The 15,570-nt window shown below is 40.2% G+C and overlaps 1 protein-coding gene across 1 annotated transcript; it reads left to right on the forward strand.

Moving 5' to 3' along the window:
* The first annotated feature begins 530 nt into the window (after window positions 1-530).
* On the forward strand, window positions 531-8,858 carry cbx7b (chromobox homolog 7b). Its single transcript, XM_034107981.2, has 6 exons — window positions 531-800; window positions 4,716-4,759; window positions 4,905-4,970; window positions 5,431-5,497; window positions 7,154-7,457; window positions 8,156-8,858. The coding sequence occupies exons 1-6, from the start codon at window positions 732-734 to the stop codon at window positions 8,350-8,352; spliced, it is 747 nt and encodes a 248-aa protein (XP_033963872.1). The 5' UTR covers window positions 531-731; the 3' UTR covers window positions 8,353-8,858.
* Window positions 8,859-15,570: the final 6,712 nt, after the last annotated feature.

Raw genomic sequence — 15,570 nt, forward strand, 5'->3', positions numbered from 1 at the left:
TCAGGAGAGGAATTAATGTATAACATTTACTCGTGCTTTTAAACAATTTGTAGGTATTTTATTTGTATTTTATGTTTCTTTATACTTCTACAATACTACATGTTTTACCGTACTTCATTTTATACACAGCTTCAAAAATCTAAATTGAAATGTTTCCAAAAAAAATTATATATAATTGTTATTAAACTGGCTAACAGTTACTTTAAACAATAACAACTAGGTTTTTAAATATACTTTAAATACATTTAGCTGATTATACTCAATATTAATTGTACTTGAAACTCTTTATTTAAGCAAAGACTGTTATTCCACCTCTGAAAGTAATTTTTACTTTTTATTGTTTAATTTCCAACTTTGGATTTTTACGCCGTAATCTTTGTCTTTTTTTAAGTAATTAATGTAGTTTATTTTTATTTTTGTATTTCTATTATTTTTTTGCTTACATCCTGAATGAACCATGAGGCTGCTGGTGGCGCGCTCGTTCTCATTATAAACAAGGGAGCGCGCATACGGACACGGGATCGCGCAGAGCGGTGTGCAGATGTGTCGCAGATTTTGTAAAGTCACTGTTCCGAAACATCCAGCTGGCGGAGGGGTCTGCAGGTTAACGGACCCGAAAATAACGCTCCATAGACGGGGAGGACACAGCCTAAGCACCGCTAACATCTCCCGGTTCTCTCGGTCTGTACACACCGGGAGGTTTTACTTTGACAGGTGAAAACGTAACACACATGGAGCTGTCAGCTATAGGGGAGCAGGTGTTTGCTGTGGAGTGCATCCTGAAGAAAAGAGTTAAGAAGGTAACATTTATCAACATTTAGGAGCTTATTTTAAGAATGCTACTTTGCATGCTAATGAAATGCAGAGCGATTAATGGCAGTCGTCTGGTTATCTAAGTGTTTGAGGGTGATGTCTCTTTCATGTGTTGAATGCAGATTATCATGTCAAGTGTTGGGAGAAAGCAGATTGTTTGTTGCGTTCATTCAAAATTAGCATATGTTGACACATGCAGGGGTGCAGCTAGATATTTGGGGTCCTTTAAAGTGCATGAGGGCCCCTCTAATTTAACATTGTATGACTATTAAATGTAGTTTAGAGACTTTCTGAAGTATGCAAAACTATAGCTTAATCTAAGATCCAAAGTTAGGGCAGGCTAGCTTTTATTCAAGTTTTAATTGCATTTATTTCAAAGGCTATATGTATTGTTATATGCACAATAGCTAAAGCGTAGTTATGGCATTGGAACTATGAAGTCCCGAGCTCCTCATACATTGTAATATACAAAATACTTAAGACATAGAAGTAAATAAAGATTAATGCAAGAAGAAATTGAAGTGCAAGAGAATGGTGCAAATAAAATGCAAAAAGTAAACTATAAACATGTACAATTAAATACTTTACATGGAATAAAACTCTGTGTATTGTAATACTATATAAATAAATATGTAGACTGCGAACAGATGTATAAGTCATACATATAGGTAGGTAAGGAAATATGTTCTGCAACACAGGGTTGTATAATGAAAGCAGTTCTTATTTTTGCTCCACAAGAAAACTTAAGAGCATTTTTCAAATTGGCATCAGTAGAAATATAAACTATAGCAACACAAACTACAAGGAAGTCTCTTAGAAGATAATGTGCCTGGTAACATAACATTAAAAATTAAACATGTGGCGCTGTGCTTAGGGGGTCCGCGGGGTCTTAAAAAGTATTAAAAGTTGATAAATAAATTTAGCGAAAATTAAGGCTATTAAAAAGTAATAAACGGCGTTTTCCAAGGTATTACATTTTGTAGCTTGTTTTCAATAAGTATATAAATAGTCCAGAGAGGTTGTGTTCTGCAGTCTGCCTGAATGTAGTCATGGCGACGGCGTAGGTGTGTAGTGAGATTCTGTGTAGTTTATTGATGGCATCCCGTTGGGTTTGACGTCATCTGAACAGGACGTCGCACGCTCACTGCCTGATAGTGCGAAGGTCCGTTTACGCCGGTTGCTAAGCAACATCGTTATGGGGAAATGCAAGTCTGCGTCCAAATGGTTGGAAGATAAGGAGGAAGGACAATCAATACTGTATATAGTGAATGTGAGGTAAAGTGTGTCGCCAAGGTAACCGGTTAGAACTCCAAGTGGCGACGAGGTCTTAAAATGTATGGAAAGGGTCTTAAAGAAGGTCTTACTTTTGACTTCAGGATTCCTGCTTATACCCATAGAAATCTGAAGATACCCACGGCTAGAAGGTCATTAAAGCTTTATGTGCAAAATGTCTAAACAATGTATTTTCTATCCTCACATTTAGAGTTAGATTGTGATTGATAAATGAGTGAAATAGCTAAATACACTTCTATTTGATCAGATTGGAGATTTAATTGCCTCTCTTTGTAAATGATTTGAGATGAGGCTTTAAACGAGGCTTCATGTATAAAGTGAAAGTCAGAAGGTGAAACCACATGTGGACTAAATCTGTCCTCCACAAACTGCTGTTAAACTGTGAGATAAAACACACCCTGATATTCAAGTTAAAGGTGATTTAACCGTGAAACAGTACATTTACACTATAGTTCAACCCTGATCTAGAGGGGTTTGGGCTCACAGAGTCATATTTGGGCTTTATGAGTACAAGTAAATGACATGATTTCCATTGCATGTTATGGAAGATTTGGGCACTTTTATTTGAGGTGTCACCCAATATTGCTCCTTTTGACTGCAACACTGGGTGAGTAAGACAAAGTCGGGAAATGTGGTGACTTCACCCTCTGAAGGTATTATGGGATGATGTCAGCGAGGGTGACTAACTCTGAGACGAGAGGCTGGTGGATGGGAAACATTCGGAACATTTAACGTCATCTAACAAATACTGAAGGGTGCAAATAAAGTCATTATGGAAGTGGATTTACTCGAAAGGCTTTGAAATATCCTCCTACACAAAGATCCATTAAAACGCAAGAATTTAATGGTAAAATATGCATTATTTTGAAGCATTTAAAGGGGACCTTTCATGACCGAAAGAACGAGATCGCGGATACAAGCGGCCGAGATGGGTTTCCTCCGCCGGGTGGCTGGTGTCTCCCTTAGAGATAAGGTGAGAAGTTCGGTCATCAGGGAGGGACTCGGAGTTGAGCCGCTCCTCCTTCGCGTCGAAAGAAGCCAGTTGAGGTGGTTCGGGCACCTAGTTAGGATGCCACCTGGGCGCCTCCCTAGGGAGGTGTTCCAGGCACGTCCAGCTGGGAAGAGACCAAGGGGTAGACCTAGGACCAGGTGGAGGGATGATATCTCTTCGCTGGCCTGGGAGCGCCTTGGGATCCCCCAGTCAGAGCTGGTTGATGTCGCCAGGGAAAAGAAAGTTTGGGGCTCTCTGCTGGAACTGCTACCCCCGCGACCCGACCACGGATAAGCGGGAGAAGATGGATGGATGGATAAAGGGGACCTACATGCAAAATGCACTTTTTGATGTCTGTTATACATCAGCATGTGTCCCCGGTGTGTCGGGGAACTCACGCAGCGTCAGAAAGTAAAAGCCTCTCTCTTTTCCTCCGTACCCAAATCTCTAAAAACGGAGGAACAACGGAGCTGATCCAGATTTGAGTCCGATATGATGTCATATCTGAAATGTGGACCCACGGCCCAATCAGAAACGTTGCTATCAGAAACAATGCCCGACTGTTTTGGACGTTGTGACGGGGTTCAATTCGTCCATTCGATACATGGCTTAGACGGTTGTTTAAGCTCCAAAAAAACTTTATTTATATCAGCAACAAAACAAAAAATAGCGAACCAGCACAAGTTACAACATAATAAAATCCACAAACAGGCCGTCCATCACTCATTAGAGTAAACATGCCTTCTCTGCAACCAACTCCCAAACATGGCCCAACTGTTGCCTTCATTGCAACATTCTTCCGAGCGACACAGTCCGAAAAAATACAAGGAACCAACACCGTCCCTTTTGACCCCATAGCCCCTCCCACAGGCTCACCGTCAACAGGTGACACAATCAACTCAAAACCACATTTCAACAAAAGAATCCGACCCAAACATAAACAGGTTAACCACCTCTGAACATAATCATTCCCCATAATTAAACGTAAAATAAATAAGAAATTGCATGGTTCCTTTGACGGAAGAGAGCAGGAAATGTTTGGTGTGTGTGTCGGCTGACGTAATATGGTCTGTGTTTACATTAGCATGGCTAACACTCAGAGCTAACCTGCACTGGAGAGCATGTGTGTGAAGAAGCAGGAAGTAGAAAGGAACTCACCTTGTGGTGTAACCGGCAAGAGAGAAAGCCTTTGAGCTCCAGACTGTTTCAGATCCTTGATAATCCATGATATGGCGTTTCATCACGGCAGCATTTAGTTTAGACAGTAGCTGCCGGGTCCCGCATGAGCTCAGCCCCCTCCTTTTTAAAGCTTTATACCCAAATCAGCACTTTAGAAACAGGAAGTGAAATAGAGGGATATGAGGCTTGGCTGGAATGGGTGATCTGTTTGGTATTTTGAGCAAAGCACTTCATCGACATGTTTTTTATATATTTTTATATATCTGAGAGACCTATGCTATTGCCTAGAAATAGCATGATAGGTGCCCTTTAAAGACTAAAAATGCATTTATTTATTCACATGTAGATGGGACAATGATGCAGTATTCGACAAGAAACGGTATATTCTGTGATGTTATTTATGGAATTAGCTTCTAAATTACATGTTTTGTCTCCACAGGGGAATGTGGAGTATCTGTTGAAGTGGAAAGGATGGCCTCCAAAGTAAGTTACACATTCAAAACTAATGAGAGAGTTGGACATGTGTTTGTTATTCACATACAAACAGTGGCTGCATAACAAATATGGAAAATGTTGTTTTTTATGTCAACCACACTGTATTTATGGAGTTTTTGGACACATCTCGCAGGTACAGCACATGGGAACCAGAGGAGCATATTCTGGATCAGCACTTAGTGAAGGCCTACGAGGAGAAGTAAGGCTCCAAAACACAAGTCTTCATTTCATTGTTTATTTTAAATGGCTAACAACAATAACAGTAAACGTATAAGCAGTGGCGATCCTAGAGTCGGTGGGGGCCCTGGGCAAACATTCACTGGGGGCCCCTCGAACCAGCTTTTCACCACCACGCCCCCCTGGAGTGGAGCAAGGCAACACAACTTCAAATAAGAAGCAGCATTTTACGGCGCTATGCACGGGGCCGCCTTGAGGGGGTTTCCCGACATGTCGTTGCAGTAGATTAAAGGGTGTTTCATGTTGTCGTTGCTGTGGACCTTCTTAATCTACATTCTTTTGGGGCCCCCTTCTGGTCCGGGGCCCCAAGAATAAAATAATTAAGTGATTTTATTCTTATTTATTTAATTGTTTATATTTATTATTATTATTATTATTATTATTATTTGTTTGTATTATTTATATATATTGGGTTTTTTTAGAGAGCAGAAGGAGAAACAATTGGGACACAGGAGGAAAGGACCCAAAGCCAAAAGACTCTTTCTGCAGGTAGAAATCTGACTTAGGTCACCTATTATGCAAAATCCACTTGTTCCTGTCTCTTCTACATCAACATGTGTCCCCTCTTCTTCACGTCTCTCCTATACATAAACATGTGTCCCCTCTTCTCCATGTCTCTTCTACATAAACATGTGTCCCCTCTTCTTCATGTCTCCTCTACATCAACATGTGTCCCCTCTTCTTCATGTCTCTTCTACATCAACACGTGTCGCCTCTTCTTCATGTCTCTTCTACATCAACATGTGTCCCCTCTTCTTCATGTCTCTTCTGCATCAACATGTGTCCCCTCTTCTCCATGTCTCTTCTACATCAACATGTGTCCCCTCTTCTTCATGTCTCTTCTACATCAACATGTGTCCCCTCTTCTCCATGTCTCTTCTACATCAACATGTGTCCCCTCTTCTTCATGTCTCTTCTACATCAACATGTGTCCTCTCTTCTTCATGTCTCTTCTACATCAACATGTGTCCCCTCTTCTTCATGTCTCTTCTACATCAACATGTGTCCCCTCTTCTTCATGTCTCTTCTACATCAACATGTGTCCCCTCTTCTTCATGTCTCTTCTACATCAACATGTGTCCCCTCTGTGGAAAGAGACTCTGAAAGTTTCAGGAACAAAGATTCTCTCTCTTTTTGATCCATTTCTATAAAAACCTGTCTGAAAATGAGCTGATCAGATTTTGGCCACTTTGTGATGTCATAACGATTTTTTGGCTTGTGTAACCATTAGCCAATCAGCAACCAAGGTACCCCCCCCCCCACCTTATCACCTGAATCTCCTCCTAGAGCACCATTAGGCGCTTTCACATCAAGTACTTAGCCAGCTCTTAGTTCCCCCATGGAACTAAGAGCTGATCGCGTTCACACCGGAATAAGTTCCCTGAGGGAGGATTAGGCAAATGAAGCCGCTGACGTCACTTCTTCTTCTGCTTTGGGTTTACTGGCAGGCCGCAAACCACTTCACGGCGTATACTGCCACCCGAAGTCCCCGGACAGAAGTCCCCTGAAGCCTTCCGAGTAAATCGCCAGAACGCCGACACCTCCTCATCTCCACCGCTCCCATGTTTTATTTTGTGTTGCCATAAGTTAGTCTCTCTCCGTTGGTGCGCGGGGCTAATGCTAATAATGCTAATAATGCTAATGCCCGCAAATACAATGGCGGCTTCACAAAACTTTTCCGAGTTTTACGGGGCGTGGTTTGTAATTCGCCCAGCCAATCAGAAACTGGAACTTTTTTCTCCCCAGGAAAGTACCACCTCTCTAGCAGGGACTGAAAAGGGGGTGAAAAGGTTTGCAAAAAGGTGTGAACGCAACATCCCAGGAACTATCGGAACTATTCCTGGGAAAAGTACTCCGGTGTGAAAGCGCCTATGGTGTTCTTTGTAACCAAATCTCTCTCAGAGGGGCGTGGGGAGGGGCTCCTTATTTTCATCTAAAGTAACAGACAGAGAATCAGCACTTTTGAAACAGGGCTGAAACAGAGGGGATTATGGGTAATGCTGCAATGATCTGTTTGGTGTTTCAGCCAATCAGAGACAGGCTCTGTATATATCTGAGACCTGTAACATAAATAAATAATACTTTATACTTCTTTAAACACACCAATCGTCATGTAATCCAGTTTATCTTCTGCTTTATATTCAGGATACAGTTTACACCATGGATCTGCGCAGCGCTCACAAGCCTCCGGACGATCCTCCTCTTCCTCGTCTTCGTCTCTCTCTGACTCGTTCTCTGCTCCCCGAGGAAGAGGAGCGCTCGTTGGCTTCCTGCAGGAGGAGAGAGACACCAGAGCAGCATCCAGGAAGCAAAACCTGGAGGTCAAAGTTCACGTGCCTTCACTCCGACCCTCGGAGTCCCACAGCCGAAGACTGGGAGGGCCGGGGGGAGGAGGAGGAGGAAGAGGAGGAGGATGTAAAGGAGGTGATGGCAAAGGGCACTTTGGATGGTAAGTGTGTCAGTATTCTTCTGGTAATTGGTTTTTCCCACACGTAACACAACAACAGGAGAAAATACAGAGTACAATTGCAGGTGCTATATATAAAAAATAAATACAAAAAAGACGACAAAACAATAATGATACTAACATAAAATGACCATTACAGTAATAGCATTGACAAAAATAAACCAAAATACACAATGACATGAAACAAGACAGAAACAGAACCCTCAATGTCGAGGACGCTTCCTTGGTAGGACATACCTCTGAGTCACAATGTTATAGTATGTTAGGACATTTTATAAAAAGCCATAAAATAAACAAAAAAAATCGTAAAAAGTAATAGTATATTATGTCATAAAAATACATTACGAAGTGATAAAAAAAAGCCATACATTTTTTTTTAAATGTCATAAAAAATAAGGTTTAGTATATCGTAAAAAAATAATTTTAAGTCTTTCAAAAAGAAAATGTCTGAAATAGTACAGTATGTCATAAACAAAGTCAGTGACAGCCATAGTATACCAAGTGATACAACGTTTTGAATGGGTTATTTAAAAAAAAAAAAAGCCATTCAAAATGTACAATATATAATAAAATTCCATTTAAAAATCATAAAATATGTCATAAGAAAAGTCGTAAAAAAGTCATAGTATCGTATATCATATAAATGTCAGTCTTCCTCTCTGTGTTAATGTCTCCCTCAGGACAGGAGAGGGTGAACTGTTCCTCTCTCAGACCGGAGGAGGAAGAGGAGAAGATTCTGGAGGCTGTCTGGCGGCCGCTCGTGGCTCCAGGAGAGGTGACGGTCACAGACGTCTCTCTGAATTCCCTCACCGTCACCTTCAGAGAGTCCAGAGTCCCCCGAGGCTTCTTCAGAGAGAAAGAGCCGCTGAGGATCTGAGGGTTTAAAGACGGTGGTTAATGGCAGAGATCGCAAAAGTACACACATCCTTTGCTCAAGTAGAAGTACAGATACTCGTGTTTAATAATACTCTGGTGAAAGTAGAAGTACTGACTAAACTTCTTTACTCAAGTAGAAGTACAGATACTCGTGTTTAAAAATAGTACTGACTAAACTTCTTTACTCAAGTGAAAGTAAAGAGGCTTTGAAGTGTACTTCAGTAAAAAGTACCCATAGCTAGCAGCTGTTTTAAAGAGTACCTGACCTCCCTTTATATTAATAGAACAATAATGTCATTGTTAGCTAATGAATGTTTCCATGCTGATCAACGGCAACATGACAACGTTTCCATTGGTCCCTCTACTTTAGAGAAGACCAGGAAGTGATGGATACACGGATCGTGTTCCAACCAATAGGCACGCAGTGACTCTAAAGAATAATGACCACGCACCAACACACATTCAGACTAAAGGAACCAGCTGTTTGGGAAATGAGAGAAGTAGAAAGTACAGGTATTTGAGTTCAACATGTAAGAAGTAGAAAGTACAGGTATTTGAGTTCAACATGTAAGAAGTAGAAAGTACAGGTATTTGAGTTCAACATGTGAGAAGTAGAAAGTACAGGTATTTGTGTTCAACATGTAAGAAGTAGAAAGTACAGGTATTTGTGTTCAACATGTGAGAAGTAGAAAGTACAGGTATTTGAGTTCAACATGTAAGAAGTAGAAAGTACAGGTATTTGTGTTCAACATGTGAGAAGTAGAAAGTACAGGTATTTGAGTTCAACATGTAAGAAGTAGAAAGTACAGGTATTTGAGTTCAACATGTAAGAAGTAGAAAGTACAGGTATTTGAGTTCAACATGTGAGAAGTAGAAAGTACAGGTATTTGTGTTCAACATGTGAGAAGTAGAAAGTACAGGTATTTGTGTTCAACATGTGAGAAGTAGAAAGTACAGGTATTTGAGTTCAACATGTGAGAAGTAGAAAGTACAGGTATTTGAGTTCAACATGTGAGAAGTAGAAAGTACAGGTATTTGAGTTCAACATGTAAGAAGTAGAAAGTACAGGTATTTGAGTTCAACATGTAAGAAGTAGAAAGTACAGGTATTTAAGTTCAACATGTAAGAAGTAGAAAGTACAGGTATTTAAGTTCAACATGTAAGAAGTAGAAAGTACAGGTATTTGAGTTCAACATGTAAGAAGTAGAAAGTTCAGGTATTTGTGTTCAACATGTAAGAAGTAGAAAGTACAGATATTTAAGTTCAACATGTAAGAAGTAGAAAGTACAGGTATTAGAGTTCAAAATGTAAGAAGTAGAAAGTACAGGTATTTGTGTTCAACATGTAAGAAGTAGAAAGTTCAGGTATTTGTGTTCAACATGTGAGAAGTAGAAAGTACAGATATTTAAGTTCAACATGTAAGAAGTAGAAAGTACAGGTATTTAAGTTCAACATGTAAGAAGTAGAAAGTACAGGTATTTGTGTTCAACATGTAAGAAGTAGAAAGTACAGGTATTTGTGTTCAACATGTGAGAAGTAGAAAGTACAGGTATTTGAGTTCAACATGTAAGAAGTAGAAAGTACAGGTATTTGAGTTCAACATGTAAGAAGTAGAAAGTACAGGTATTTGAGTTCAACATGTGAGAAGTAGAAAGTACAGGTATTTGTGTTCAACATGTGAGAAGTAGAAAGTACAGGTATTTGTGTTCAACATGTGAGAAGTAGAAAGTACAGGTATTTGAGTTCAACATGTGAGAAGTAGAAAGTACAGGTATTTGAGTTCAACATGTGAGAAGTAGAAAGTACAGGTATTTGAGTTCAACATGTAAGAAGTAGAAAGTACAGGTATTTGAGTTCAACATGTAAGAAGTAGAAAGTACAGGTATTTGAGTTCAACATGTAAGAAGTAGAAAGTACAGGTATTTGAGTTCAACATGTGAGAAGTAGAAAGTACAGGTATTTGTGTTCAACATGTAAGAAGTAGAAAGTACAGGTATTTGAGTTCAACATGTAAGAAGTAGAAAGTTCAGGTATTTGTGTTCAACATGTAAGAAGTAGAAAGTACAGATATTTAAGTTCAACATGTAAGAAGTAGAAAGTACAGGTATTAGAGTTCAAAATGTAAGAAGTAGAAAGTACAGGTATTTGTGTTCAACATGTAAGAAGTAGAAAGTTCAGGTATTTGTGTTCAACATGTGAGAAGTAGAAAGTACAGATATTTAAGTTCAACATGTAAGAAGTAGAAAGTACAGGTATTTAAGTTCAACATGTAAGAAGTAGAAAGTACAGGTATTTGTGTTCAACATGTAAGAAGTAGAAAGTACAGGTATTTGTGTTCAACATGTAAGAAGTAGAAAGTACAGGTATTAGAGTTCAAAATGTAAAAAGTCATCAGAATTATTAGTGGAGTAAAGTACTGATACCAGTTTCATCTGTGGAAGCCGTGGCGCTGTAAAAAGCTTGACCAATCATCTGAGCCGGCTAAAGTAACTGGATGGCCTACCTGCCTGTCAGCCTTCCATCTGTGCACAAACTTATCTCGTGCCCTCATTGGTCATGTGCGCGTTCGTGTGTGTTGGGGGAGGGGCTCTGTGAGGAAGGGCCAGATATTTTCCGGCTGTGTATTTTCAAATTCTAGCGCACTCGAGCTGGTTTCTCCTAAATTACCTACCCCACCTTTAAGTACAGTAACAAAGTATTTGTACTCCACTACTTCCCACCTCTGGTTATTGGACAGTGTTGTTGTTTTTAGTGGCGGATTTAGGATTGTAGGAGATCCGGGGCTTAGCCCAGGAGTCGTTGGGTTGGGGGAGGGGGTGCAGGGGTACAGTGCTATTTTTTATAAGTGGGGGGTGGACCGAACATCCTTTAGGGGGGTCGTCGCCTCCTCTCGGGGGGTCCGGGGGCATGCTCCCCCGGGAAGATTTTTTTTTTTTAACTATTGAAGTTGAAAGCATCAATCTGGTGCACTTTGAGAGCAACATTAACCCTACCTTAATAACACCTTAAAGCGGACAAAAGGCACTGGAGAACACTCATTAACACCCTTTAATGAAGCAAACTAATGCCTTGACTCACTCAAATAGTCGTTTACTTATTAAGGTGAAACGAATGTGCGTGGAGTTTTAAAGGATGCGGATAGTCTCACCTTGATTCTGGCGCATTGCTTATCGTTTTATAGATCTATTCTCATCCACCATCTTTGTTTGTGACGTAAAGAGTGTAAGAGTCACGTTTCTGAATCGGACACTCTGAGTGGATGCAGTCACAGCCAATCGGATTCAGAGGGTTGCCTGTCAGTTCCGTTGTTATGTGTACTGAAACGAGAGCCGGTATAATTCCACGCGCGAAAACAAAATATAAATTGGAATGCGTTATTTTAGTGTCTTAAAAGTAGACTGAGGTATGAAGGGTTAACGTTACATCTTAGGATAACTTGTAGTCATGTTCTGTATACATACTGACATATAAGGGTATACTTAGTGTGGTTACTCCATGTTTACTAGCTATAACATTAACGTTACATCACTCTTTTTCACTTCTTACTCAGTCAGCCAGAGCGCAGATATCACCATTAGATTCACAAACCTGAAACATCATCCATTTCTTGACTGCTGGTGATGACATTGTTGTCAGCTGCTGCTGCTGCTGCTGCTGCTGCAGCTTGTGGCGCCGGCTGCTTCGATGGCAATAACTTTCTAATATCTATAACTGTATAGGCTATTAGCTTAAAACTCGTCAGGCACTAGGAAGGATCACTTCTTCTTCAGGGCAGGCTACGCAGTACGCAGGCTAATGTCCACACACACCGGGGGGAGACATTTATGTATAAAATACATAAAAAAGTGCATCTTGCAGGATAGGTCCCCTTTAAGTTGTAAAATGATCTGTTAAACATACAAACATTGTGTGTGAAAGTCCTCAAACTTACTTATATATTTCTAAATAAAGTCCCATGTTGCCTATTCAAAGTAAAGGGGCTTCACCTTTTTATATGTCTATCTGTGGTCCTTTTAAGCAATTAACAAAATGGACTCCATGCATGAAAATGCTCATGCTTTTATTTTGAAGGGTTACTGTCCTTATCACCTTTCTTGCTTTTATTTTTGTAAGGTTACTATTCTTATCTCCTTTCATGCTTTTATTCTGAAGTCTGGGCTCTTAGGAGTACACCACGTCAGATTGTGATAATGTAACCAGCGTTCATTAGCACTTTTTGTCAAAGTCATAAATAGATTTACTACAGATATTGGAAAAAGTAGTAGGTGAAGAGTGTGACGTAACATACATAGGTGATCAAATAGTACAGGTTGAGTTCTCTGTGCATGCAAACATGTCCTCGGTTCAATAACTACAGTGTGTTCTCCTGTTCGACACGTGGCTTCGTCTTGTTCGTGTTTCCAGATCCTCTCGTGAGATTCAAAGCGCCTGCATGTCGTTTCTCCTGCAGTGCAGTTCCATCAATGCAAACACACACTGTAGTCCCCCCCCCCCTCCTCTCAAAACACACCCGTGATGACCGAGTATTGAACCGAATGAAGATACTAGATAAATAGTGTCATGTATTAATTGAATTGCACGTACTGATCATCAGGAGCCTCTATAGTGTGACTGACAGGGTATACATCACATAGTTTACATGACTGACAACTGTTAGGTAAGTGGTTTAATTGAATTCCTACCTTTCAGTTGCATTGCACTCCTTAAACGTGTTTGAGATACTTTAGGTAACAATGTGGCTATCACTTGATTAACGCAGCTTAATAACAATTAATAACTCTGAAAATAGTTGTTATTGAATAAATCACCCAAAATCACATGAATTGAGAGTGACAGGTGTCCCCTCAGCTGTGCAGACTTATTTAAGAATACGCCAGGAAATTGTGGAGTAAAATGAATATTAATAATTAAGTTGCGTCTTACGTAGGGATAGAAAGTGCCTGATGTTGCTGAATTTTGTTGTAGTTTTAGGGCTAATGTCTCTCTATCTTGTACACACACACACACACACACACACTTTTCCTCGACTGATGCTGTTATTACTTGAAATATGAGGAAACGTCAAACAGAGGAAGACCGAGGGGAATAAAGTATTTCTTATTTTTCTACATTGACCTGAATGTATTCTTTATTCTGTGTATTTGTGGACTGAAACAGAAACGTTTTTATAAAGTTTGTGATAAACTGCGAATGCTACTGTATAACATGAGAGCTCCTGATTGGACGTCGCCTGATGTTGCGCTGCTTCCTGAATATTTGCACTTTATTGTGATTGTCCGTGTATGGGATATTTATACTAAAATAAATATTACCCATGTTTACTATGGTTTGAGTCCCTTGTTCAGTTGCTTATTGACACACTAAAGCAGCGTTTCCCAACCTGTGGGCCGCGGCCCCCTAGTGGTCCGCGAAGGCATTGCAAATGGGCCGCCAAATAATTTGCAAAACATTATAATTTGTGTGGAAACATTTCATTATTAAGATTTGTTTTTCATCACAGTCCTTGACAGCTGTATGTTCTACTGGATTAACGTGTCACATGTTCTGAATCGACCAATCAGAAACGAGCCAAATAGCGCCTCATTAAATCCTATTGTAGATAAAGTATGAGACACTATTTATACTTCTATTCATAACTAATTTGCATGTTTTTGTTATTTATCGGCCAATATATACATCAATAATGATATATTTTGGCCTCTGTTTTGCTATAATCAAACTGATTTAATATGAACAAATATCACAATTTTAGACGTCTATAAAAACCATGAAATCCTGTAACTACTTCAATCAGGAGAGACGGTTTTGATGTAAGAATACATATTTATTGCCAGGAATACACAAATGAATGTAATGGAGTTTTGGCGAATAGGCCCCGTTGTGCAGGAGTATCATTCGGGAGGGGAGAACCGATGAATATATATCCGGTGAAACCCCCGTGGGGTGGTGGTGAATGGATAGTTGGGCTGAAGTCGAATAGTCCATTTAGCTTAGGAACCTTCCTAAAGGATTGAAATGACCCGGAAGTCCCTCAGTGGCAGCCATGATAAGTGCCGTTCGAATTCTCTAGAATGATGAGAATGATAGGAAAGGAGGTTTCAAACTTCCTTTATAACCTCCTTTAGCTTAGGAACCACTGGACCTCTCTAACCGACAGGAGAAGCGAAAATGCTGCCCCACAATGCCTTGCAGCCGCAGCGTTTGCCGTCACTCAACAGTCGGCCGTTCACGGAAACAACCGATTATGACCGAGAAATGATATCATGAAAGTTACGGTGCTTATTAAGCATTTTAAAACATAGGTGGTAAGTTGCCAAAGTGCTTTGTTTTGAACGTTCATCAGTATTATAATCAAAAAGAGAAATATGAACGTTAGTTTTCACTGAAGTTATCAAATAAAGTCAACATTTCAGTCTTCACTGAGCTGTGTGGGGTTTGTTCAACTTCTAAAAGATGTTTGAATGGTGATATACACAGTGATAGATGTTAAGGACTAATGTTTATAATAAATACATCTGTATTGATTTTAAGATCTTTATTTCATACAATCATACGTATTGGGATCATTTGTATTAATGTGGACCGGAGGGAGAGGGTGACGAGCATAAGTTTCACTTTCCTTTTTTATTTCAATTCCAACTTTGGTCCTGAAGAATATGTTTCTCTGTTGTCCTCGTTCATAAAGCAAAGCAGCAGCATCAGAGCACGGTGCAGAGTCTCTAGATGAGTTTACAGCAGTCCCTCGTTCTTATTAAACATCCATGTTGTAGTCCGCTGTATTTTGTATAACTGTAGTTTCCCCACAGCAGCAGACGCACACAATGACGTCCGCTGGCGCATCATAAACACGTCGGATAGTGAAAGTGCATTCGGATTCTCTAAAGTACCGCAGTCTCTTCTCCTAAGTCCTTTTGAATTCTCCTATCCACTATCCCTTAACCCCGTGACGTTTCACTCAGAGGTCAAGGAATAGACGATAGGGTTAGAATTTAGGAGCTGATTTTTAAACTATCCGACTGCAGCCCAGGGGTCGGTCTGAAGGGGAGGGGCTTAGCTTGACCCTGGATTCAGAGGGACAGGAGGTGAAAGGGGGGGGGGTTGCATCGAATCACCTGAAATGACAGCTGTCAGAGGGGGGGGGGGAGATTTAAAAGGGTAGGCGGAGCGCTATGATAGGCTCTTGGGAATAGAGCGAAGTGATTGGTTAAGCTGGAGAGTG

The sequence above is a fragment of the Pseudochaenichthys georgianus genome, chromosome 19 (assembly GCF_902827115.2).
Source record: "Pseudochaenichthys georgianus chromosome 19, fPseGeo1.2, whole genome shotgun sequence".
Taxonomy (NCBI): Eukaryota; Metazoa; Chordata; class Actinopteri; order Perciformes; family Channichthyidae; genus Pseudochaenichthys; species Pseudochaenichthys georgianus.

Coding starts and splice junctions, on each gene's coding strand:
- cbx7b (XM_034107981.2), top strand. CDS start 732: ATGGAGCTGTCAGCTATAGGGGAGCAGGTGTTTGCTGTGGAGTGCATC. Junction 5,498..7,153: donor CCAAAAGACTCTTTCTGCAG/GTAGAAATCTGA, acceptor CTTTATATTCAG/GATACAGTTTACACCATGGA. Junction 7,458..8,155: donor GGCAAAGGGCACTTTGGATG/GTAAGTGTGTCA, acceptor TGTCTCCCTCAG/GACAGGAGAGGGTGAACTGT.